General features: G+C 40.3%; 1 protein-coding gene across 3 annotated transcripts in view; it reads right to left on the bottom strand.

Moving 5' to 3' along the window:
* Nucleotides 1–24,275, bottom strand: part of zgc:77784 (uncharacterized protein LOC402947 homolog) — an 83,634-nt gene extending 59,359 nt beyond the window's left edge. For 2 of the 3 annotated variants that reach the window (XM_061719547.1, XM_061719544.1), the window contains exon 1: nt 726–1,107. In XM_061719547.1, the coding sequence (XP_061575531.1) occupies nt 726–1,107 (382 nt within the window). Of the gene's footprint in view, nt 1–725; nt 1,108–23,681 lie in introns of those variants that run through there. The other variant, XM_061719545.1, reaches the window with a different exon arrangement.
* Nucleotides 24,276–24,648: the final 373 nt, after the last annotated feature.

Consider the following 24,648-nt stretch of genomic DNA (forward strand, 5'->3'; position numbering starts at 1 on the left):
ATCTTGTGTCATCTTAGTTAAATATGCAAAAAGAAAAAAAGTCTTTGTAAATATGTAAATAATGCAGACACTCAAAATCACAGCAACACTTTGTTTGTTCAGCTCTCCTGAAGCAGACACTGAAGAAAATAAGAGAAGAAGAACAGATCCAAGGTAAGACTTTCTCTTTTCAAATCTGCTTGCTTAATTTTACCTTGGTTTAAAATAAATGAAGGCATATGGAGATCCAGGGTGAAATATTGGCCTGTTTTGCCTCTTTGGTTGTTACACAATCTCCCAATTAAATACACTGCAAAAACTTCAGTTCTTTGATTTTCATATCTTAAAGAGACAGTAAGTCACTAAAAATCAGCACATCACACATTAACTATAATTATATGTATATAAAGTTAAATGAAGCAAAGGATTCTGCTGTGCTTCAGAAAAGATCTCTTGTAGAACATGACCTGATATATTTGGGAGCAAAAATGTTTGCTTGGTATCCGCATCCATATACAAAGATAAAATGCATCATTGTCTCCACTGCAGCCTAAAATTAGACACAAATCCACAGGCCATTACTTATTACTGAGTACATCTCCACCCACACCAGGGGTTGCTTCCAACAGCCTGCTTACCGTATGTCATTAGTCTTAAGTAAAATTCACGAGTGGACCTCCAAAATGTGTTTACTTATTTCATACGGAGAGAGTGAAGAGAATGCTTTTGTTTTAATTAGGTCTTACTGGCTACTTCCAATGAAGCATTGCGACTGATGGCCTCTCCCAGGTAGTTTCGGGCCACACAGGTGTAGACGCCCTCGTCCGGTTTGCTCCTGCGTCCGTGTACGATGCGCAGGAAGAAGAGGGAGCCGCTGGGCAGGAGCATGCGGTGAGAACGGGGGTCATCTTTGTCAGTCTCCACACGGTCTCCATCTTTGTACCACTCTATGCTGGGCGTGGGCCGGCCCTCCGCCTTGCAGTTGAGAGTGGCCGGCTCTCCCTTAGAGACTATTAGATCCGAAGGGTCCTCCACAATCCGGGGAGCACTGTCTTCGAACCGTGCTCTAGACCCTGAAGCAGAGATAAGAACATACATTATGTATCCGGCTGGCCGTATACTCGTCATAAAAGCATTTATAAGACGACATGCATATGTCTGGGCAGTGCAGAGCAACAAATCTTGGTCATTTCTGGCTGTAAATCGAATGCATTTCCCAATATATATATCAGATTTATCTGAATGTATACTTTCCTGCATCTGCACACAGACATCATCAAAGTGGCTTACAGGCCAAGTATTTTGTAGAGGTCAGTGTTTGCACAGAGGATGCAATCATCCATGTGATGTGGTCAAAGCCAATCTTTTTATCAGTCAGGTGGTTGGTGGAAAGCTGAGAATAAGAAAGGGTGAGCTTAGCATTTAATAGCAGAAAGACCCAAGTAGACAGAATGAGCAAGCCAGGAGGATATAGATAACTCCCATATCTGTCTCCCCCGGGATCCATTACTATCTTCCCTTGGTTGTGGGGGAAAAGCGCACTGCTTCGAGACCCGAGGTGAGCTCTTAGAGCACGACCAAATGTCTCCTACAATGTGTTACAGTCAAAAAAAATGAATAATTCAAAATGCTGCTGCTGCTTTTAGGTTGTTTCTGAGGAGCAGATGGTCTCCTCCTCACTTTTTTTTTTTTTTAAAGGAAACTAAATGGTCACTGTGCCACTGATTATTATCCTGCTCCGTCTGAGGCATTAAAGTCTGCATATAATATGATCCAGATTGCGTTAAAATGGTCCATTATTGTTGTGGAGCAGCGGTCAGGACTAACCTAATGACACACATGTTGCTGTTGCATTATACTTAAAATGGAGGCATCAGGATAAATCTGCACTTTTGCTATAAGCAGATTTATGTATTTTCATGGACTGACTAGATCCTTGCAGACCAGGAGTTGCCATCGATGCATAAACCTGAGGGACACATCTAAAACAGGACCTCTGCCCCTTGAAGCTCCGAAGCAGGACAGCTGTAAAAAAGTAATTTAGGATGTGGAAGAAGAAGAATCGAACCATTAAAAATGTGCTACGGCATCTCTACGGTGTTCTGGTGTAACAAGAAAAAAAAAAAGCTTTACTAGGATCCTTAAAAGGAAACATAATATTATGCACTTTTTCCACAAGCTGACATGGTTTCCTGAGATCTTAATGAAATGTATAACATGTTTTGGTCTTAATACGGTGAGATAAAGTACAACAGTTCCCTTTTGAACCATCTAAGAGCTCCATTTATCACAGCTGGTTTTACGTGGCGGTGCCATCCGCTCAACTTTCCGTTTTCAAGGTACAGAAAAAGCAGCACGACAGTATAGTAGAGTATAGAAATGAACATGGATTAGCTTGGTAGCTGTGATGTTTTCCAAATGTTTGCAAGACTTCTGAATCGTGGTTTAACGAAATCACAGAACAAAACAAACACAAAAAAACAACAAATAATGAACTTGGCAATGACAAATGAGTTGATGCCCTCGACTTAATATTTCAATGAAGTGATTGATGTAGCTCTAAATAAGTCTTCAGCACCTGTAGACATGTATTTTGGTCCACCCCTCATGATCAAACTGCTCCAGCTGTCTCAGGTTCAAAGGTTTCGTCTCCAGACTGCATGTTTCAGCTCTTACAACAGATGTTCAGCATGATTTAGATAAGGACTAGAAGGACACTTCAGAATGGGCCGATGTTTTGTTCTGAGGATCCGTGACCTCCAGCTGAGACCAAGCCTCCTGATACTGAGCAGCACGTGTGGCTCCAGAATGCCATAATAGTCTTGAAATGTGATTGTACCTGCACAGATTCAAGACACCCGGTACCAGACGCAGCAAAGCAGCTCCATGGTAACTGAGCCTCCTTCATGTTTTATCTAAGTTACAATGTTTGTGTTTTTTTTTTTTAAATGCTTAATTTCAACATTTGAAAAACTAAACCAAAGATCCTCTATACACAAGATAGCGCATTGCCGTTACTGGCAATGGTATGGAATGGAAATTTCCCCTCTGGGGGGACTATTAAAGGATTTCTTATCTTATCTTACACTTCCTGTATCCTAAGTGGGCGTGGCCGCCCCTCTCCCCACATAGTTTTGGAATATACAACACTAGATACAGTACAACTTTTCTCCAAAAATACTTAAATAATAAACATAACAGTATTATTAAGCAAAAAAGCAAGTTTTATTTTAGTTTTAAACTTCATTTTATCCGATGGGAAAAAGATGAGAGCCAAATCTCGCGAGAGTGTGTTGCTCAGACAGAGACAGGTCTCAAACAAAGTTCATTTTCTCCTAATCTGTCGGTCTGAAAATTGCCATTTTGGTGTCAGAATGTTCAGAAGGTTTGTGGCTTTTGAAAAATGGGTCCCATATTTACTTAGGTTACTATGGGGCGAAGGAATTGGTAATAATCTGTGCTCACGTTCACTTTTCCCATAGGACTCAATACTCAGAACCTACTTCCGGTCTCCTAAAGGGGCGGGGCAGTCACGTGACACAGATACAGGAAAACGAACCTTAGTGGGCTGTCTCGTTTATTGAACGTCTCTGACTAAACATAGAGTTGATTTGAATTTTTTTTTTAAGAAGAATTTGGGATTAAGTGAAACCTATCTGCAAGCTAAACCACTGAGGGTATAGCAACAGGATAACAGGGTGTAAGGAGCCATGTGACTTTAATATTGGTGTTTAACACCTGGTTAGTCTAGTCTTCCTTTCTGTGAATCGTTCATGTTTGTGTCTGTAAACATAAAGCTGGTGTGACTTGTCTCATTTGTCTGAAGAACATTCTCACAGAAGCCTTGTGGCTTGTCAATATGTGTATTGGCAAATTCCAATCTGGCATTTTTATGACTATTTTTTTCAACTTTGGAGTCCTCCTCGGTCGTCCACTTTGGGTCAAACAGTGACAGATGCTGTGATCTGACACGGATATATCTTGACCTTGGAGTTCACCTTGAATCATCTTTGGGAGTTATTCTGGGCTCTTTGGTTACCGTTCATATTGTTCGTCCCTTCAATTTGTCATCAATGTTCCTCTTTTATCCACAAGGAGTTGGTTACAGTCCTGTGGTCCGTAACCTTCTGGATGGCATTTGCAGCTGTAGTCACAGGAACATCAACCTGTTTGGGCATTGTCTTCTAGCCTTTACCTTTGACATGCTTGTATATCAATTTCTCTCTGACCTTCTGAGACAAGTCTCTCCTTTGCTTTCTGTGGTCCATCTTCAGTGTGGTGAAGGCCATGATACCAACAGCAGAGTGACGACTTTTAACCCTTTAAATAGTCAGACTGACCGACTGCAAGATTAATAGGCACTTGTGATGCCAATTACCAGACACACTTTTATTAACGTATCACTAAAGTCAAATGATTTTCATTCGTTCACAGTGGTACCAACTAATTTGTCGAGGCAAGTTTAATTTGTTTGTTTAAAAGGAACCCTGGTTATTAAGACTTGTAGTCCCTAATTAGCCACAATTGTTCTCTTATACTAAAATATGTTGTTAGAAACACATAAAATAATCTAATTGCTTTAAAAATCTCCAATGTTTATCACATATTTTGACATGCGGGAGGCGCCATGTTTTACTTGCGCAATGGATTCTGGGGGCGATGACGTAGAGCGGTGGCTCTGGGAAGATAAGTCGCGTTAGTTTAACTGGGACAGGTATCTAAAACATAGATGAGCAGCACTCTCCACGGGAGATCTGCAAAAATGATCAATGTCGTGCGCATCTTACCAGTGCATTAGGCTACGGCGTCTACGGCGTAGCCTACGGCGTAGGCTACGGCGTGGGCTCCTGCGTAGACGGCGTAGCCGTGGCTCTACAGCCTGCAGCGCACCGCCATCCTCTCTCGCCGCCGCCGGGATGGAGACGCCGGTGGGCAGGAGGCACGTTTGGGTGGGCATAGCCCACCCCTGCCCCCCCTAAAACCGGCTTCGGTGCTGGGTCCACTGTTTGATGACAGACCACAGGCTGAGGGGACTGGCACGGGACTTTGACGAAATGGGAGGTGCAGACTTCGCGTCAAATAGGCAAGAACATCTTTATTTTATTTAATGACGCCAGATCTGGCTGGGGTTTTTATTGTAGCATCGGTTATCTGCTAGTTGAAACGTGTGGTCGGTTAGTCTATCTGAGTTTTATGGTGTTTTTGTAGTTCATGCTTTATGGTGCAGTACTTTTTTTTTTTTTTACTTTTTTGTAGGTGCGCCGTCACCTTAATGTTTAGCTGTGTTTTGATCTGTGTTTCTGTTGCGCCGTCACCTGTTTAGCTGTGTTTTCATCTGTTTCTGGGTGTCAAAACAGTGTACGGGGACCAGAAGTGGCCACCGTCTGACGTCACTACCCAGAATGTAAACAACAATGGCGACCTACGAGTTAAATTATATTTTCAAATTTTATAAAAACGAAGACATCAACAAGGTTTTTTATATCACATTGTTATAATTGATACCAACATTTATCTTTTAAGACCTACATGTCTTAATAGCCAGGGTTCCTTTTAAGAGCAATGTCATATTTTCTTTGTTGTTTTTTGTTGTTTTAAACATTAAAAAATAAACTGGATTTTTATTATTCAGGATTTTATATGTGCAAGTCATAACAAGTAACTAACAACATTTGACAGTTTGGAAGTTTATTTTGTGACATTGGCTGGATGTAGCTAACCACTCCAAGCAACTAAGTCTAGCAGGGGATACTTGGTTATTGGATGCTGAGAGAAGAGAACAGTACATACCCTCTTATCAAACTTTGGGGTGAATGGCCAATAATCTAATTTCCAAAATGCTGGCACATCCCTCCAGCTCATGTGATTTGCATAATTCAGAGCGGCTCCTCCTGCTAGGTGGTGGTAACTAGAAAATACACTCATACAAAGAAATATGCAAATGCTAAGACCTCTTCTTGACCTCTTCAGGGCGTCTTCCAGCAGTTAAATATGTCATTTCCACAGAGTTTGTATGTGATAAACATAGGAAAAAAAAATCAAACGCAAAGCAATGAAAGTCAAAGTCTCTGGTGCTAAAACTGAAGCACTGATCATGAACAAGCGCTGATGCACGCTTCATAAAATCCATCCAACACTACCCTGTAGAATCTCATAGTCATATTTCCGAATAAACACCCCCAGTTTTTAATGCAGGTTTTAAACATCAAGTTTCAGGATGACACCAGAGTCGTTTAAAGGTAGGATGAATTCTGTGCCATCATGCAAAATATTCCAAGCTTCCTCCATGAGCTACATGCATGTCACACGCACACGTCTGTGGTGTTGAGCTCATGGAGCACAGTGTTCTCGACTGCAGCTGACTGAGCACACATGTGTGGGTCAGAATAAAATATTCATAAACCTTTTCAAGACTCCCCAAATGTAACTGGAGCAAATAGGCCACATTCAGATAATGCAGAATCACTTCGCAGCAACTGTGACACTGGGATAAGTGTATTCACTGTGCACTGGGAAAAATGCATTTTGGGTCTGTATGAATAATGTGATGAACTCACTTTGGCTGCAATGTCATTGGCAATGACCGCGAAGCCAAGAGATGCTCCTGGGGGGTAGGTTTTAAATTTTACATCTTCGTACCAAGGCAGAGACAGATGACAAAGGTCATTCTTTTTGACAAAAATCCTTCAAAGTCATATAAAACGTATGTACTGACACTGTTGTGGCATGCTGAGTGACTCCTCTTTGCCAACAAGCTGATCTCCACCACATCTGCGTTTGTATCCTGTATCCAACTTGAAAATTGAGGAACAGAATCATATTTTATAATTAAAAGTGTTATACAAACCAGTGGCCCAGCACAAAACCTGAAATTAAATTACGCACATAAAATATCGTACATATTTGTATCATATAACAATAAAAACTATATTTAGAGCTGGTAACTTGTCATACTGCAGATCGTGCTCTAGAGATAACATTTCAAAGAAACTTGCTCAACCAAGCTAAGAATGTTCATCCAAGTGTATCTGAAAGTCGTTTCCCTCCCTCCTTGAAATTTGTAAAACTTGTGGGCTTTTGGCGCTGAGACAAGTTGTAAATGTGATTTTTTTATGAATATCGACTTTTCAATACAGCATCGATGCAGGTTGTAAGACTGCCACAAAAGACACTATTGATTTTTTTTCTTGCTTGAAGAAGAAAAAAACAATTATACATGGGAGTGCAGTTGCAGGCATGAAAGAATCCTCCAAGTCAAATATAAAAATGTACAAGACATGTCGAGTCCATCTGCACAAATACAAAAATATCTGCTTTGACCTTGTTAAGCAAATTTCCACAAGACCATACCGGACCAATTACATGCCAAGCAAATATAGAACAAAATAACATTTATTTATATGTGTTTCAGGTCCTCACGATTCCCTGCGCAGTAATCACTCTTCCCTCAGCTATGTGGTCCAACTCTGCAGGAGAACGTCTGCCTCATTAGCTGCCACAGTAGGCGCTCCGCGCTATTCATCATCTAGTCGCTAACTGTGTCAGTCTGTTGTTCGGTGCTCTGCAGGTAAGTGATCAGCGCTGTTCCCGGAACTTAAAGAGCTAAAACTGCAGGCTGGACAGCTAAACAATGAGTTGAAGGTGCTCAGGTTGAGATGGGGTGAGGACTTGGGGGATACTTCGAAGCGGACTTATCATTACGAGCATCGCTTGTTATGTTGTGCATCAATTTTTCACTAAAACAATCAGCAGTGGAGCTGCAATAAAGTGTGAGGTACCATCTGTGGTGTTAAAGGAGTTAGACACGTTATATCATTTCTTTAAAATTGACCTAATTTCTTGAGATATTGACAATAAAGATTTGGTTACAATTCCACAGGGATATACTGTAGCTCAAAGGCTCCACTTTCCACCGCGTCTCTACAACTTTGTTCTGCAGTTTGGCTTCAGAGAGAAGAGTTAGCCACTTGACCCAACTTCCCCCCCACCCCACCTCCAACTTCGAGTTTTTGAGCTGTTAGTGAATTCAGACCCCAAAAAATGCTTTATTTTTCATAATATTTCCACCTTCTGCCCTTTCAGACCTGATGCACTCATTTACCATGGAAACCGCATTACCCATATATTAGGTCAGTCCTTAAGGATTTGAGGGACTTTTATGAAAACTGATCCACAAACAGCCTCTCTTGGAGAAGAGATTATTTTTTTTAATGAACAAGATTTCTCAAATATTTGAGTGGACCACTATTAAAATACAGTCGCGAGTTAGTAGCTCTGTGTCAATTCACACCTGGCATTAACATGTGATTCCACAAGCGCCTCAAGTGTAAGCTTGTGATCGGATCACACTTCCCCACCCTATATTCAATTAAGCAAGTGCATTGTTTATGGGAAGACTATGAAAGTCTTTTTTGCTTTTAGTCTTTTTTTTAAGGGAGGGGGTTGTTGTTTCTTTAACCTGCGGGAGGCAGAAATGCATCCAGAAAGAGAAGGTAGAAGACCCCTCCTATCTGCCAAGAATGAAAAGAAGACTTAGCGGGTAAATCAAAACAACACAGCTAAATCCAAGCAATTTTGGTGGTGTGTTGTCATCAGTTGATATGGCCCCAGTTTATTGTTTTGCACCTCAATGTGATCTTGTTTTTGTGCGAATGAGCATGTCCTTCTGCCTACGCAGAAAATGTCAGTTATGTCAGTTGTCCTTCAATGAAGCCCAGGATGCAAAGGGTTCAAACTGATAAAAAAAATGTGGCCAAATGCCGCCCAGGCATCCTCTGAATGTGGTTTGAGTAATTGGATATCAATTGATGCAGTGGTTATCGTCCCTTCATCCATTCTCCTCTCTCCAGGTGTACATTCACAGTGATCTCAGGAAGGTCCAATATTCCTTCCACATTCTAAAGAGGGTATGTTTCCTTTACTTTGCAGTTCTTAGTCAGCAACGACACACTAATGTTTCTCGTCAGTGCTAAAAAGCGTTAATAGAAAAGCAGTTTGCAACGTTACCGCACCTGGAAGAAGGAGCCTCCCCTGCAGAGAGACACCAGCGGGGTTTCAGCTTGCAGCGTCTCTTCCAGGTTGCCAATCACGGCAGCAGGGTTTGCTGAGTAGTTAGTGCCCAAAATCGAGTAACAGAGTTTGAAATATGGCCTGTCTAGCCGTGTTCTGCCTCTCGGACCACCGTGATTGAAAGCCAAGTGCTGTTTTTTTTTGTTTGTTTGTTTTTCCTTCTTCATGATGGATTGACTTCGTTCTCAGAGTTTGCAGCCATCCTTACATTTCTTTTACGCTTTTCTATAATGCACTTTGTTTGCCCCCATTACAGCCCTTTTACAATCTCTGAATGTGGTTCAGCTGCTGAATGAAATCTGACACTGTTGCACCACCTGTGCTGTCCACACAGTGCAGCAGAAAAAAGGTGCTACAGCACCTGAACAACCTAGATGCGTAAATGGATGTTCTGTGCCCTCAAATCCACCCTGTACTGAAGGCTGTCCACGGATTTTAAAACCGGGACTAAACAGTAGGAATGGGCGATATTTTACCGTTCACGATATACCGCCAAAAAGATTCCCCACGGTAAGAATTTTTCATCTTGCGGTAAAAACGATAAATTCCCGTTGATGACGTTTTTGTGTAACAAACATGGCGGAAGGAGCTCGTTGTTAAACAAGACTCCAGCTCTGGAACTGGTTTGGATTTCAAAAGAGACGAGGAGCAAACATCACCTATTATATGCAGAGTCTGCAAAAACAGAAGGAAATGGTTGTTGTTACATTTTGATATAACGTTTGACTATTACAAAAAGAAATTACAATAGTATCTAACTTGTGGCATGTTCCAACCACAGGTTAATTTGCACATTTTATTTATATTAGAAGAGGTCATCACTGATTGGATTTTATTTTCAGTGAACTTTTATTTATTTGTCCTGTTTCTTTATTTATCAGGTTGTAATTTTTTCTACTTTGTGATTCGATAAGCTAAGAAAACTTGAAGGACAATGGTACTTTTGCTTATTTTGCTTACATTATCCCACTGTTTTAATAAATGTTGAATCTGTTCTTACATTTCAAACTTGTTTCATTTGAGTCATTACAGTTTTGCAGTACAGGTGTACTAATTTAATTGGTTTTTATTAATTCAATTTAATTGGTGTAGTTTAGTAGCATTTAGTATTCTTTTAGAGCAGTGATTTGGGGGCTCCAAAGACTGAATGTGGTGATAGATTTATAGTTAAAAAGGTGGAGTTGAATTGGTATTTTTTTTATCTTCATTTTTATTGTTATCGGGATAAATGCCAGAAATTATCGTGATACATTTTTTAGTCCATACCGCCCATCCCTACTAAACAGGGCCTAATTTTAACCCAGACAAATGACTTTCATCTTCAGGACGCAAGAAAAAGGCTCATCTAAGCTGCTTTTCTTCATCTTTTCCGAAGCAACGAATAAAAACATTAATCTATCATTAACAATCCTGTCAACAGTAGGTAATTATAATGCTTTTATTATGCAAATTTATAGCAAGTGCAGTTGAGCCTCTGAGTTTTGTAGCGTTCAGCTGCGTGTGTGTGGGCAATTACTGTGAAGTCCTTGTTACTTTCAGTTGGTTTGAAGAGCACAAATATTACCAGGCCTAATTTAAATTTTAGTGCACTCATTTGATTTCACAGGTTTCAGAAAACAATAGTTGGCTTTGAAATGATTAAAAGCCCTTTTTTACACTTCTGAACATGCAGAGACAGTCCAGCTGAGAAGGAAAATTGTTTTAAAAGCATTTTTTTCCCACCCACAGCTCATCTCTAACCGCCGCTGATCAGCAGGTGGACGACTGTAGGTCTTCCTCCAACCTCAGAGCTGGAGATTTGACCCCAAAGTCCTTGGCACATGCTTCAGTATCTGGTTGATGGGGGAGTGCATGCTGTGTAGAGTACATGCTCTAGATAACAATAATAAAGGTATGCTTGTTTCTTTGAGAGAGAAATATGTTATAAATTGCTTTGTGGAACCTAAAAGAAAGGTGCTCCATATGAGCAGACCAATCTCCATAGAGATATCTGACACTGAAATGAATGACTCAACGTATACTAGGGGTGTAACAATATATCGTGCCACGAAATTTCGCGATACAAAAACGTCACGATACGTGTCGTGGAGGTGACAAACTGTAACGATGATATTGAATTATTAATATTAATCTATTGTGTTGACTAGTAACGCGCATCCGACCCCGACTGCGCGTGTCTACTCGCGGCTCGACCCGCAGACCAAAATCTTACTCCGCTCAGAAGAAACTAGTCCCGTTTTGCGGTCCCGATCACGGGACTCTTGGAGGGTTTTGAGCTCTGAACTTTTAAGTCTGGTGTAGAGTTAAGCCTTACCTTATTAAATTAAACCTTTTTCGGGTTGTGAGTAGGATAAACACGGGGACAACTTCTGCTGAGTTCAACAGTGTAGGATTTTAGAACATCAACACAGCAGCTAGTGCTGTATCACTCTGCCCAATCTAAAACATACTAAACGCTACAGATAAACTGACTAGTGTCATTATAGTCCCTGATTTACATCAGAATATAAAGAATATATTTATAAAATAATGAACCCTGAATTACCAAAATAACCTTCTTAACAAAAATAAATCTCCTCTTACCCTTATAAGGGGAGCATGAATCAATCTTTTTTATGATGTAAAATTGTATGTATTTATTTACTTTTATTTATTTATTTAATTTTAGTTGTTAAATTTCTGGAAAAGAAAAGTCAAATCATACATGAGAGAAACTATTCAGTTTGTGGCTAAATATTTTTATTTGTATGAAACTGAAGATGCTTAATGGAAACCTGACATTTACTTTTAGTTCAGTTTGTGGAAAATGGTTGGCCTGGCTTTCTCTTTAAAACTTAAACAGTTATAAAGCATTACAAACTGTAACAATAGGGCAAACGTACAGTATTGTTTCGTATTTTGTGTCTTTCAAATAAAAGACCATTTTTTCTAGTCATATGTTCCTAATGCAAGGTTGTTAAAAAAATACTGCTATAATATCGTATCGTTATCGTGACCTCAATATCGTGTATCGAATCGTATCGTGAGATTAGTGTATCGTTACACCCCTAACGTATACTCACAACAGGTATACTTGCAATGTGACTGGCACATTATCGGTATTATGAAGAAAATGAGATTGTCAAAAAATATATATATTACAAATAGTTTCAGGTGGCCAAAGTCAGAAGCAACAATCAGCGTCTGTGACAAGTGTGCAATCAACAGAGACTCAACAGCACAAACAAAATATTCTTTGTGAGAAGGAGTTCTTTCACAGTAATGTTTGCTTCGTGGCAGGAAGATAGTGGTGCAACACTTGAAAGAACCGTTCAGCTAAAAAGAATCTGTCAACCCAGCCCGTGTCATAGGAAAATAAATGTCACGGGTGATGATGGCGAGCTCTGTGAAGGTGTGTGTTTAGTCGGATCATAAACACGGCCCATTAGAGGCCGCGTTGGGTCCTCAGAGATACTCTAAAGCATATAGGACTTTAGAGTTGACTTGATTTGTGTGGAAAATTTTAATCTTGGGCGTTGTGCTGTGAAATGACTTTCAAATTTACAAGGATGAACAATCAGGGAAGGACACTGACTGAACGAGAAGCAGTTCCTGAAGTAAAAACATGAAGAGGAAAAGATGCCTCATAAATGCCTGTTCCTGTAGAATGAGTTTCCAATTCACACAGACCGTAGCTTTAATTGATGATTAGTTTGAGCGATGCGTTGCATCAGGATTATTTTTTGTGAAGAAATATTGTTTTAATATCTTCAGTTTAAGGGAGTGGAGCTCCCTCGCTTTATTTTTGTTCAATTCGATTCAATCCATCCATCCTTTACCCACTTATTCACAATAGCTCCTAGCCTATGGAGAATTTAGGAGTAGTGATGCACCGATTGTTCGGTAACCAAAATTGTTCGGCCGAAAATGGCAAAAAAACACTTTCAGTGTTCGGTGGAGTAAGTGGGGAAAAAAACCGAACAATTAATAACGGCGTTGTAAAATAAGAAAATAGACTGGCCGCTCCGTCCCGTAACGTTGCGCACTACATAAATCGTTGGCCAACCAAAAACTAACCCCATAAGAATTTTACCTAACATAACCTAGCAACAGTGCGAACCACCTCATTTGGAAACCAGCAACAAAATAACTGACCATTTCAGCCAAAAATAAGGGTATCGGGATCCGCATGTATTTTTATGCGGCATCCAATATCGATCCAAAACTTGTCCAAACAGAATCCCGGATTTTCTTCTTCATTTCTCTAAAGGCCAGTCCAGGAAGTCAGACAACACTGCCCCGCAGCTTCCTGTTTTGAGTCACTGGGACGTGACTGGTTGGACTGAGCAAGCTATCTAGCATCAGCATTATGTTGGCAATATTTACGCTGGAATGATCATTATGCAAAGCTGGGGTTTTCCAGTGGCGGCATGAATAAGCATAAATGTAAAACAAGCAACCGTATTAAGTATTTAAGGGGCCACCAGGTGAAAGTGCATGAGGAGTTTATTTAGTCAGAGGGGATGACGGGAGAACCGCAGCAGCCAACTACAGATTGCTTTTCAGAAATTAGAGAAATTCCCTAAAGAAAGCCAGAAAGCTACAGCAATAATGGGAAAAATTGTTCAGTTGGTTGACCAACATCTGCCAGTCACTGAAAATGTCCAATTTTACAGCTTGATTGAACATTTTGGGTTGCTGTCGAGTTGGAAATACATCTCTGAAACTGGTGTCCCTAAACTGCACCAGACTGTGACTGAACATATTTCATATAAGCTAAAAAAAAGGGGGGGGGGGAAAGAAAAGAAAGTGCAGGCAATCAGCTTTACGGCAGATATTCGGATATCTGGTATTGGATTAATACTGACTATCAGCTGATACTCAAAGCCTAGGAGTCAAAATCAGTATTCAAAAGGGGGAAGAATGGGATTAACACACTTCTACTTAATTCCCAGGGCCTCACCAGCAAACAGATTCTTATTTAATGATTGAAATTTTAACTGAATATTACAGCAAAATAGCAAATCATTTTTGGGCTCTTGAAACCAGAGTGTCAGAGTGGACAAATCCATGAAAACCTTTTAAACACACAAGCCTCTACAAGCTTCAGGGGAAGAAGAGAGCGAAGATAAGGCATAAGAGTGAATGGCAGTCAACCTTGAGCTGTCACACAAAACGGAGAGCGCTTTAAGGAGGAGGAAGTGACAAATTCATGCAAGGTTATCGCTATTTAATACACTCCCAAAACTATCCACTGTGCAAAGGACTGAGGATGCACTGAGGTGCATCAGAGGTGCTTTTCAAAGAGAAGTTCAGTAAATGTTATTGAAAAGCTTTACTCGGGATGTAATAAATCAAAATGCAGAGGGTGATTATAGTTTCATCACAAAAAAGCCAATTGTCAACCTGTGTTCTTATATTTCTCCTCTAATTATTTTGGAATATTATTCATTTTAACCTTTTCAGACTGTCCCATAGGGTCTTTTTCTGGCGTGCCTTTTCACCCACTACTGTCTGTAGCCAGAGTTAGAACCAAACACAGTGTTCAGCTTTTATGCTACTCACCTGTGGAACAAACTCCCAGAATGCACCAGGCTTTTGAAACTCTCAGTTCCTTTAAGTTGAGGTTGAAAACCTTTTTATTTCCTGCTGCATTTCAGTAATCTACTATAATGCACTGCAACCTTTATTTCCTGCATCTTATTTGTTTAATTTATTCTCAACTTATGTCTGTCTGCTTTTAAACTCTTTTTAAACGTCTTTCTCACTTTTAATTGTCTTGTACATGAAATGTGACATAAACTCGCCTTGCCTTGCCTTCTGATTTTTTACCATAAGCTACATGGTGTAATTTGGCTTTAATGATCAAATTGAGGTCCTAAGGTCCTCAGCATTAGCCTACATGTATTTCTTGGTAAAAGAGCAACACGACTTTAAAATGGCAAATCTATATATTTTTGGCCAGTTAGGTAAGGTCTGTTTATAACTTTATTCTCAAAGTGATTATTTGATTGGCAGTATTTATTTGTAGACGTGCTTTAATCCATTGAAGTCTTTTTTTAGCTCAATTTTTTTGATCTCCATCAAGTCCTCATGGAAATATCAGACTCATTAGATGGTCACATCCTGTACAGAGGGGATTTAGAGCTCTCTCGCTGATAACAGGTCCACGGTGCGGCATAAAAGTGGTTTAAATAAGATTACCGAGCAGACATGTAAACAAGAGAGCAAAAATCAGTGTAAAGCTGCACAAAGCCGAAGTGAGCTGCAGGTTTCACTCACAGCCGTTCACTCACAGGTTGATCACTTCCTCACATCAACTCATCATGAGCTGACCGTGTGTGTTATGATGCTTGTATCCGCATCTTTGGGGTGAATGAATCTCATCTGAGAGAATTTCTCCATTTCTTCACAAAGGAAATTAAAAGAATTTCAGAGGCAAAGAATCAGCACAATTAAATGAAAGCACATTAGTGCCACATGCAGTGCTGATAGACAACTCATTGCATTGGCCCTAATTGCAAAGTCTGACACACACCCACATGTTTGCTCATGGCGCCTCTCCTTTCGTGCCTCATTAAACAAACAGCGTAAGCAGGCTAAAAGCTGCGAGGGAGATCACGTTCATGTCTGAAAGCCCTGTTTATTCGGGCTATAGCTGACGCTTCTCGGCTCCGAGCGCTGGCACTGCTTAACGGGGATCTGAGGGGGGATGGGACGGGGGCCTGTCATTAATTAAGTTTTTTTTTACAAATATTAACCCTGCATCCTTCCTGGGGGCTGCAGTACACTAGTGTCACGCTGATCCGTGAAAACATGGACAACACGGAGGAGACATCCTGCTTCGCTTCAGATCTCTGGGCCTTTTGTTGGCTGCCAGGTTCGGAGTCACACAGACAGAAGAACCTGGACCTGTCTGAGCTTGCAGCTTTATACGTAGAGGGGGGAAAAAAGAGACAACAACGAGTCAATGAAAGCTCTGCATGCAAGTTAAAGTGAGCAGAAGGCTGGCGGCGAGCCTGCGAGTCCTGTGGCTGTCTGCTGAGATTTCTCCGCATCTTTTTCAATTTCAGTTCATTTACATACTTGAAAAGGCCAAAAACATTCAGAGTCCCTGTGACACTGCCAAGTAATCTATGGGGAAGAAAAAGGTTTAACATGCCAAAACAAACTTAATTTCAAGACCAAAGAGTCAAGTTTAAATGTTCAATACCTATATGACTTTTTAACCCTATCTGGGTTCTGCAATGAACTATAAAACATGCCTCCTCAATTAATTGACCATCAGTAGCTGTGACTGCCTCTGTGCCATATTGTTGTATTAACTCCTATTTAAAAACTGGAAATAAGCAGATCATTGTTTATGATGTCATAAAAAAAACCTTCAGAATATAAAAGGTACTTTATGTTTCACATGCCTGCCTATACGGCTGTTTATAAGCAGAACCTTTGTATCAGCAATCACACATTGATGAACATCTCTGGGACAATAAGGCCTTGCTCAAGGACACTTGGCTTGTAATCGAACAATTGGTCAGAAAAACCAATCCACAACCTGAGGCACAGCAGTCTGATTTATACTGGCATCAGTCCGGGAACTTTGAGCCCTGTTGTTAACTGCAACTGTCCTCCTCATCCATCATCTGATCTCTGAATGATGTCATCAGCCATTGCAGCAGAAGTGGGACATCATCAGCATCCAGTAAAGTGACTCAAAGCTGTGGCACATTAGACAGCTAACCAGCATCTGCAGTGGCCTTTTCATCCACTGCTGTTTCATGTAGCAGGAATGTAGCGGGGCTTTAGTCAACCTTCAGCCACATTTGTCATTAAATAACGACTGCAGGGACAGAGTGGACGCAAATCACCAGCTCAGGATTGTCTGGCATTGATTAGTTCCACTGTGGCCACCTAGACTAGTATTGAACGTGTTTGTTTTCTCTGTTAATTGCTCTGAGATGACTTCCTTGTGAATTAGCAGTTCACAAATTAATTCTATTACTCCATTAATTAGGATTGAGACTATTAGTCTATTAAATGAGACGAGTGAACTGATTTTTGCAAATTGTGAAGAACACTGATGATATGCAAACAAATTCGGCAACCTCCTGGCAATCCACACAAGGGAAGGGAAAATTAACAAATGTCAAAGACTATCTTATTGCATCTGTCGTATTTCAACTGGATATTATCTGCAAGTGTCTCATCAGTAGTCTTAAAGCCGGTTTGAATCCACTTATTTCAAGTGCTTTGTACTAATTACACACATTATTGATAGAAATGTGCATAATAACAGTGGCAACTCTTTGAGGAGATAACCATTACAGATTAATGGATGTAGGCAGAAGGCATGGGTGATGAAACCTGCCATTATGATTTAGAAATAGGGCAAATTTACATCAAAGAAAATATGGAAAGTAGTGTCCACTTTTCCAGACCGGCTGGTGAAATTCATGAGTGGATATTTGCTTGTTTGGGATACAGCGGTGTTACTGTATATGCTGCTAGTAATCACAGGGAGAAGCGAATCAGAAATGCATAAGATTTGCTTCAGCTAATTTAGATACAGTGAAAACATTCGGGATTGGTTTTACTGCATAGCATCTTAAAGCTCATTGTTTTGATTTTGCAGCCCACAGTTTTAATTATTTGGTCCATTGCCTTTTAAAATCCCAGCAATTGATACCTGCTGAGCACAAATCAGCAAGCATATAATGAGGCAGATTTACTATCGTTCTACCTTGATGTTGGAAAGTGACTTTCAGCATCCGTGTGCAGTAGGACATAGCCGCAATGATCTTTGCGCCTGGCCTTGTTGCATATGTATTTATGGATGCTTTCCTCTGGGAGTACAAATTGTGGCGGAAGAGATTATTTAAACAAATCTCGGGAGATGGTTTCATTGTGCTTTGTGCTTGCAATTCAAATCAGCGGGGGAGAAAAGCATGTCTTAAACTGAGCCTTGACAAGACTGTGACAGTTGCTGCGAGGACACTCAGGTGTCAGCCAACATTGCCTGGAGGAGAGACTGTGTGCAGGGAGAGATTCTCCATCTCTGTGAAATTTATTTAGAAAATATTTATTGCTGCACTACAGTACATTATCAGTTGACTGGAGAAAATCTAAAATGATGTGGAATCTCCTGCTAAATTGAGTTGTTTGTCCACCCATCTATCCATCTTCTCTAATTTATTGGGGATTGGGATGATTTGTCTCCCCCCTGCCACCTACTCCAGCTCAACAACCCTGAAGAATTCCCAACCCTGCCATGGTCTTCCTGTCATTGTGATGTGTCTCAAACACCTCCACTGGAAAGTGTTTGGAAGGACTGAGCAGATGCCCTACCCACCTCATGTGGCTCCTTCTGGTGTGGAAGAGCATTGACTCTAGTCTTAGGGCCTGATTTACTAAAGGTTTGCGTGTGTAAAAACGTGTGCAAACTTGACAGCACCCGCAAACCAAAGTGCCAGCTGATCTACTAACAGCGTGCAAAGAGGACTGCGCCTCTCAAATGAGCAAAATAGCACACGCAATCCATTTAGTACTTTTGCCCTGATGAATAATCAATATTGGGCGTACCCGCCAGAAATCGCTAAATACTGGGAGGGAAAGATGCAAATTGCTCCATTTACCACACGCAATGAGATTTACCAAGCCTGAAAGTTTTTGCATGGATTGTGATTGTGTCTGTATTTAATACGTTCGAAAGGAAGGTGCTAATCTCCACATGCAAAAGGAGAAATATTTTATTTGAATGTTAAATCGAGTATTATTCAGCAAAAGGTTGCCACAGGAGGCACATTCATTTTTTTATTTGTGATAATAAATAAATCACGTGTTTTCATGGAGAAAAAAGTGTTTCTTATTGTGCGCCTATACTTGTTCTGCAGTTGTCATACCCCGGTGTTGTGCCGTATTCAGCACCCCTGCCGTGAAAAGCACCCCCTCGTCTGACAAAAATGATATTCTCATTCCGTGTCACGTTCTGTTTAGCGTCCAGTTTTGTGTCCAGTTTTGTGTTAATGATTCATGTTTAAATGCGCTCATGGATTCCACAATAGTCATACTTTCCCACAATCACAGTCACAGATAACAAAAATCGGGTAAATGGTTATTGATGTCATTAATTAATAGCCTGCTTACTGTGTTGTCTTCCATAATATTTGTAAATATATATAATATAAACTAAGTATGTATGTATGTACTTATCATTGAATATACGAGGGGGTGCTTTTCACGGCAGGGGTGCTGAATACGGCACAACAATTTGCCTCTTCCACTAATATCTCTTAACTCCAACTCGTCAAATTTCATTTTGCGCTTGCGACTATATCCTGCTTTCCATCCAGACTCTCCATGGCGCAAAGTTTGCGCCGCAAACCGTAAGACGCGCAACACCTCATTTAAATACTGCTGTTTGCACCTGTTATCAATTGCGCACGCAATCTTAGTTGATCACCCGCAAAACACACAACAACAGCACGTGCAAACTTTTTCAGTTACTTAGTCCCTCTCAAATCCCTGAGCAAGCTATCTCTAAAGACCTCCAGAAGCAGCTCATTTAGGGTGTCTGTATTCTCAACCTCATTATTTTGGTCACTACCCACAGTTCATGACCACAGGTGAGGCTTGGTGGAAAAATCAACATCTATGCCTGCTGACTCGTGTCTTCCTCACCACAGCACACTGGTAGAGCATCTCCAGGCCCTGCCCTAATCCAGCTAACAATATCCCACTCTATTATACCCTCACTCGTAAGGAAAATCCCAAGACACTTAAGCTTCTTCACTTGAAGCAGAAATTCACCCAATCCAATATGGGAAATCAATTATTTTCCAGCTGAGCGGCATGACCTCACACTTGGACGTGGATGTCCTCCTGCCAAAGGTCTTTGCTCACTGAACCCAACAGGACCACATCACTCAAAAACAGCACATTTTCAAACGTAAACCATCCGAACCAGAAACCCTTCATCGCAATGCTGCGATGGTTATTTGCGCACATTTTAATGTTTTATTGAAGGCACCATAACTTCAATATGGATGCCATTGTCCACATTTTCGCAGTGTGTAACTGTTTGGAACCACTTATGCACCATTAGGTGTATAGTTGCATACTTTCTGTTTCTGGAATTGAATGTTTTTGTGAGATCCCAGATGGTGACGAAAGGCAGCAGTGATGTCTGGCTGTTTAGAAAAAAGATTTTCCTCGTTAGTATGCTTCAATAATGGTTCAGTACTTATGTTTTCTGTCCATTTCTGATTTATAAAATAATAACAGTTTTGCATGAAGTAAAAAGATCTAAGAATGATTCCTATGAAGGAGTTCAGTCTCAATAAACTTTTGAATTCAGTTGATACTAAGGTTGATAATGATACATGTTGGGTGAAGCCGTTTTAGTTGCTTCTGGAAGATTGCTTTGATCACAATGTAAACGAGATTTTTTCTTGTATATCAAGGCAATTTCAGAGCTTTTTCCAAAGATCTGAACACACCTCCTGGTGCTATTTAAGATTTGTGACCACATCCTAATTTGCATGGGAGAGTAAATCTGGCCCAATGTTGGCAACAGGCAGGACACTGGAGCATCAGAGCAGCTGAAAAACCAAGAGATATTTAGCGAGAGTTGCCATAGACAAAAGAACACATTAAATTTGACCAGTATGTGCATTTTTCTTAAGAAGTATAATAAAATACAAAGCAGATGGTTCCATAAGGCTTTGTTGTACACCAAGTTTGTCAACAGTGCTTAATTAAATGCATCGTCTGTGTAATGGTTACTAAGATTTATTAAAATGAAAATGCACCCCCTTCTCTGAGAAGATGCTGTTTAAAGCCACATTTTAATAGCTGCATATGGTGCCAACACTCAGCATTGTTGCATTTTTTTTTTCCTCAACCAGTATTTCTCGCCTGATAAATCACCATAAAAGAATCACCCTTAAAACTCTTGACGTGTCACCTGTAACTTCAAAAAGATTTCTTTTTACTCTCCCCATACTTGACTATTCATGGAGACTCTTTCCCCAGCACCCATGAAAATATGCAGGTTATTTTCAATCCTGTTTTTAAGCCTGTGGCTGAGCAAGAATACTTAAACCATCTTTGAGCCCAGAATTCAGTTCTCGACAACAGGACAACGCTTTCCCTCCACAGTACAAGATACAAGGGAAATCAAACCACCAGCCAGATGGAAATCATGCAACAGCATTTGAAACAGATGGGTGAAAACACTGTTGAAATTGAAATATTAAACCAATAGTTGTTCAAACTTCTGTGTGGTAAAGGGTATCACATGAAAGATATGTCATTACTGTTGTATTTTATTAAATGTCAGCATTGGCTTTGAAATTCAAAAGTCAGGCTCTGGTGTGAAGATAAGAGTGTGTTTTTTAATTCAAGATATTAAAGATTTCCTATAATTGAATTTTTCTTCTTTAGCCAGCAAGTTGAGTTAATTGGAATTTGCTTAAAATTTAAAGCTGGAACAGACACGTTTACAGACACACATACACACATCTTACGTATTGTTTTTTTTTTTTTTTTTTTTTCTGAGCCCCGACTTTATTTTTTGATTTAGTATAAGGCTTGGAAAGTTAAGCTCTTATCAAAGCAATGGTGAAAATGTATAATCCCTTTGTCAAAGGCAATCAAAATGGAGCTTTTAAAAGCATTTTAGTAATATGTATTTATCTTTATAACCGTGTGAGGAGGACAGGAGCTATTTTATTACTCTGAGTTTTTGTACACACAGATGCTCCAGTAGTAAGAGATAAATGGCTCCACTTTGTGCTCCATCTCAGCCTCTCTTGACCCATACCTGCCAACACTCCCGATTTAAGCGGGAGTCTCCCGATTTTCAACCATTTCTCCCGCCCTGCTCCCGATTTGTAATTTCTCCCGCTTATCTCCCGATTTTAAAGTGAAATGAGTCAATGGTGTTTCACGTGTCGGGGTTCCTGCATGGATGTATTATATTAACGGGTTCCTGACAAACCTGGCAACCCAACCCAAAAGCATTGCCTACGTCCAAGCTCCGCCCCATGGAGCTGCTGCGATCCATGGCTGCGATACGTCAACGTCGCCGCCATATTGGATGTGGCAAGACTGCCCTGTAAACTAATACAAGTAAATGGACTTATTTTCATAAAGCGCCTTTCTAGAAAGAAATTTACGTTTTACGTCTCATTTATTCATTCACACACGCACTAATATACTTGGGAAACAGTTAGGCACCAAATATAATATGTTTAATTTTCTCAGATGGCAAAAATAAGAACTTTATTGATCCCACAGAAATTCATGTTATATCAGCTATAGAGAACAAGGTAGTGCCGAAAAACAATATATATCCCCCCTCACAAAAATAAAACAAATAGAGAAACATATTCTTATTCATCAGCAAAGCATTACATAAACATATTTTAAAATTTTCAAGTTACAAAATGACATATTTGAACAATTTTTCAGATTTTTTCAGTTATTTTATTGTTTGGAAAATGGTTAAAATATGTTATTTTGTTATTTGAAAATTTGAAAATTTGTTTTGTTTGAGAAAATGCTTTGAAAAAAAGCTGAGGGAAGAGTTGGTGGAGAATCAAGTCATAGCAAGCAAGGATCTCCCACAGGAAGAGAGAGTTGAAGGTTCTGGGTTCTTCTAGGGAAAGAGGAGAGCTTTACAAATCAGGCATCACTGGTGAAGGCAATGCTCTGCATCTCTCACAGCAATGAAGCTCAGAGAGCTCATTCAGCATGGTGGAAAAGATCCTCACAGAAAACACAATGAGTATGGATAATTCTACTCTTTGCGCACTCCTTTCTTGCAAGATTAACCATACCAGCCCTGGCCACAAGTACAGTGTGTACCCTCCAAGAAAGTGATTGAAGCTGCAAAGTCTGAGACCTACAATTACAACAGGTCCTTGGGTGACAAAGGGAACCTGGAAAATTCTACAAATATTGTATTTAATTGTTATTAATACTAAACTTATTTGGCTCCAAGAAGGCTGTAGAATCATTTTGGGAGGTACATTTTAGCACATTTCATTGTAGCTATGGATTTAAAGCTCATTAAAAGTCGCCTTGTTTATATCAGGGCGGGGATGTTGTGAGTGGAGCATTCCAACCGCTACCCCAGAAAATCTCCCTCTTTTTCACAGCCCAATGTTGGCAGGTATGTCTTGACCCCTCCTGCTCACCGCCACCTCAGAGCTCAAGAAACACTGAATGTGAATCTTCTTGGCGCTGGAAAAGCGCTGGTATTTCAATATTATACAAATGAATGCGTGTGTGACATTTTCCCACTTTATGATCCTCATTTTTATTGTGTAGGTGCGTAAAGCCTGATTTATGGTTCCGCGTTAAATCAACGGCGTACCCCACGCCGTAAGTTCTGCGTCGGTGTAACGCAGAACCATAAATCAGGCTTAAAGGTCCCACAGTTGGTTTGGAAACGTGTTGGAACAGCAGCGAAACAACATTTACATCCATCTGGAGGAACAGAAAACGCGATAAAACAGGTCGGCGCTATAAAAACGTGTCACGCCATATGGGCTGCGAGCGTGAGCGTGTGAGAGGGGAAAACAGCAAGAAATCGCATCTTTTCAGAGACGTCTACAAATCAATATGATCATTATTATGATTATTTTTTTTACCTGAAATAGTGGTGATGAATGAAACAAGCAGGAAATGTCCAAAGTTCATCTCCACGCTCTACTGATGCCAGTTCCTCCGGAGTCTGCAGCCTCTTCAAGATCCGCTCAAATTATCAATGAAAAGCTCCAGTCATTGAACCGTGCGCTGTTTTTTTTCTTTCTTTTTGTTTTGTTGCTTGTTTTTTTTTTTTAATTGAAAAAAAAACGAAGAAAACTGCACAAAACTGGAGACGGGGTCTCAGCTGGGATATTTCAAGCGAGTAAAATAACCCTGAAAAACTTTGATGTCACTCCCAGAAGCTCGTGTCAGCTGCAGGATCATCAGCAGCAGCAGCAAGAACTAAACTCAGCAGCAGCAGTTTGTCGCTTCTCCGCGGTCACACACACACACACATACACACACACAAACACACACATGCACACACAAACACACACATGCACACACATACACACACGGCGACTTATTCTCCTTCTTTTTTCCCCTTTTTCTCCTTTTCTTTTTTTTTTAAAGATTCAACTCCCGAAAGCAATATAAAAAGGAGTCAGAATGAGGATGAAGCGGCTGCTCTCCTCTCAGATGAGAACAGCGCACTCCCAGCAGTCTGCAACAAAGCCTCCCCAACCTCCAGGAGTCCGTGTTTTAAAGAGACACACACCACAATAGAGCTTACAGGCGGTGTCTAACATGCACAGGTGATGATGCACAAAGTCCCAGTCCAAGTAATGACTTTGGTTTTTCTTTTTTAGGGCCCTATTGTATCTGTAGTTTTTATTATTTATATATTATTATATTTTATTATTTTTTTTTATTTTTATTTTCCTCGTTTTCATTTTTCTTCAGACGAAATGAGGGCCTTTTTGCCCCCCTAAACGTGCTGATGCTCAACAGCAGGACTGTCAAGAGCAATGAGGATGGAAAACATATTAGCACACACAGCTGACACTCCAATGGCGTCATTAGTCGTAA

Source organism: Cololabis saira, chromosome 4, assembly GCF_033807715.1.
Source record: "Cololabis saira isolate AMF1-May2022 chromosome 4, fColSai1.1, whole genome shotgun sequence".
Lineage (NCBI taxonomy): Eukaryota > Metazoa > Chordata > Actinopteri > Beloniformes > Belonidae > Cololabis > Cololabis saira.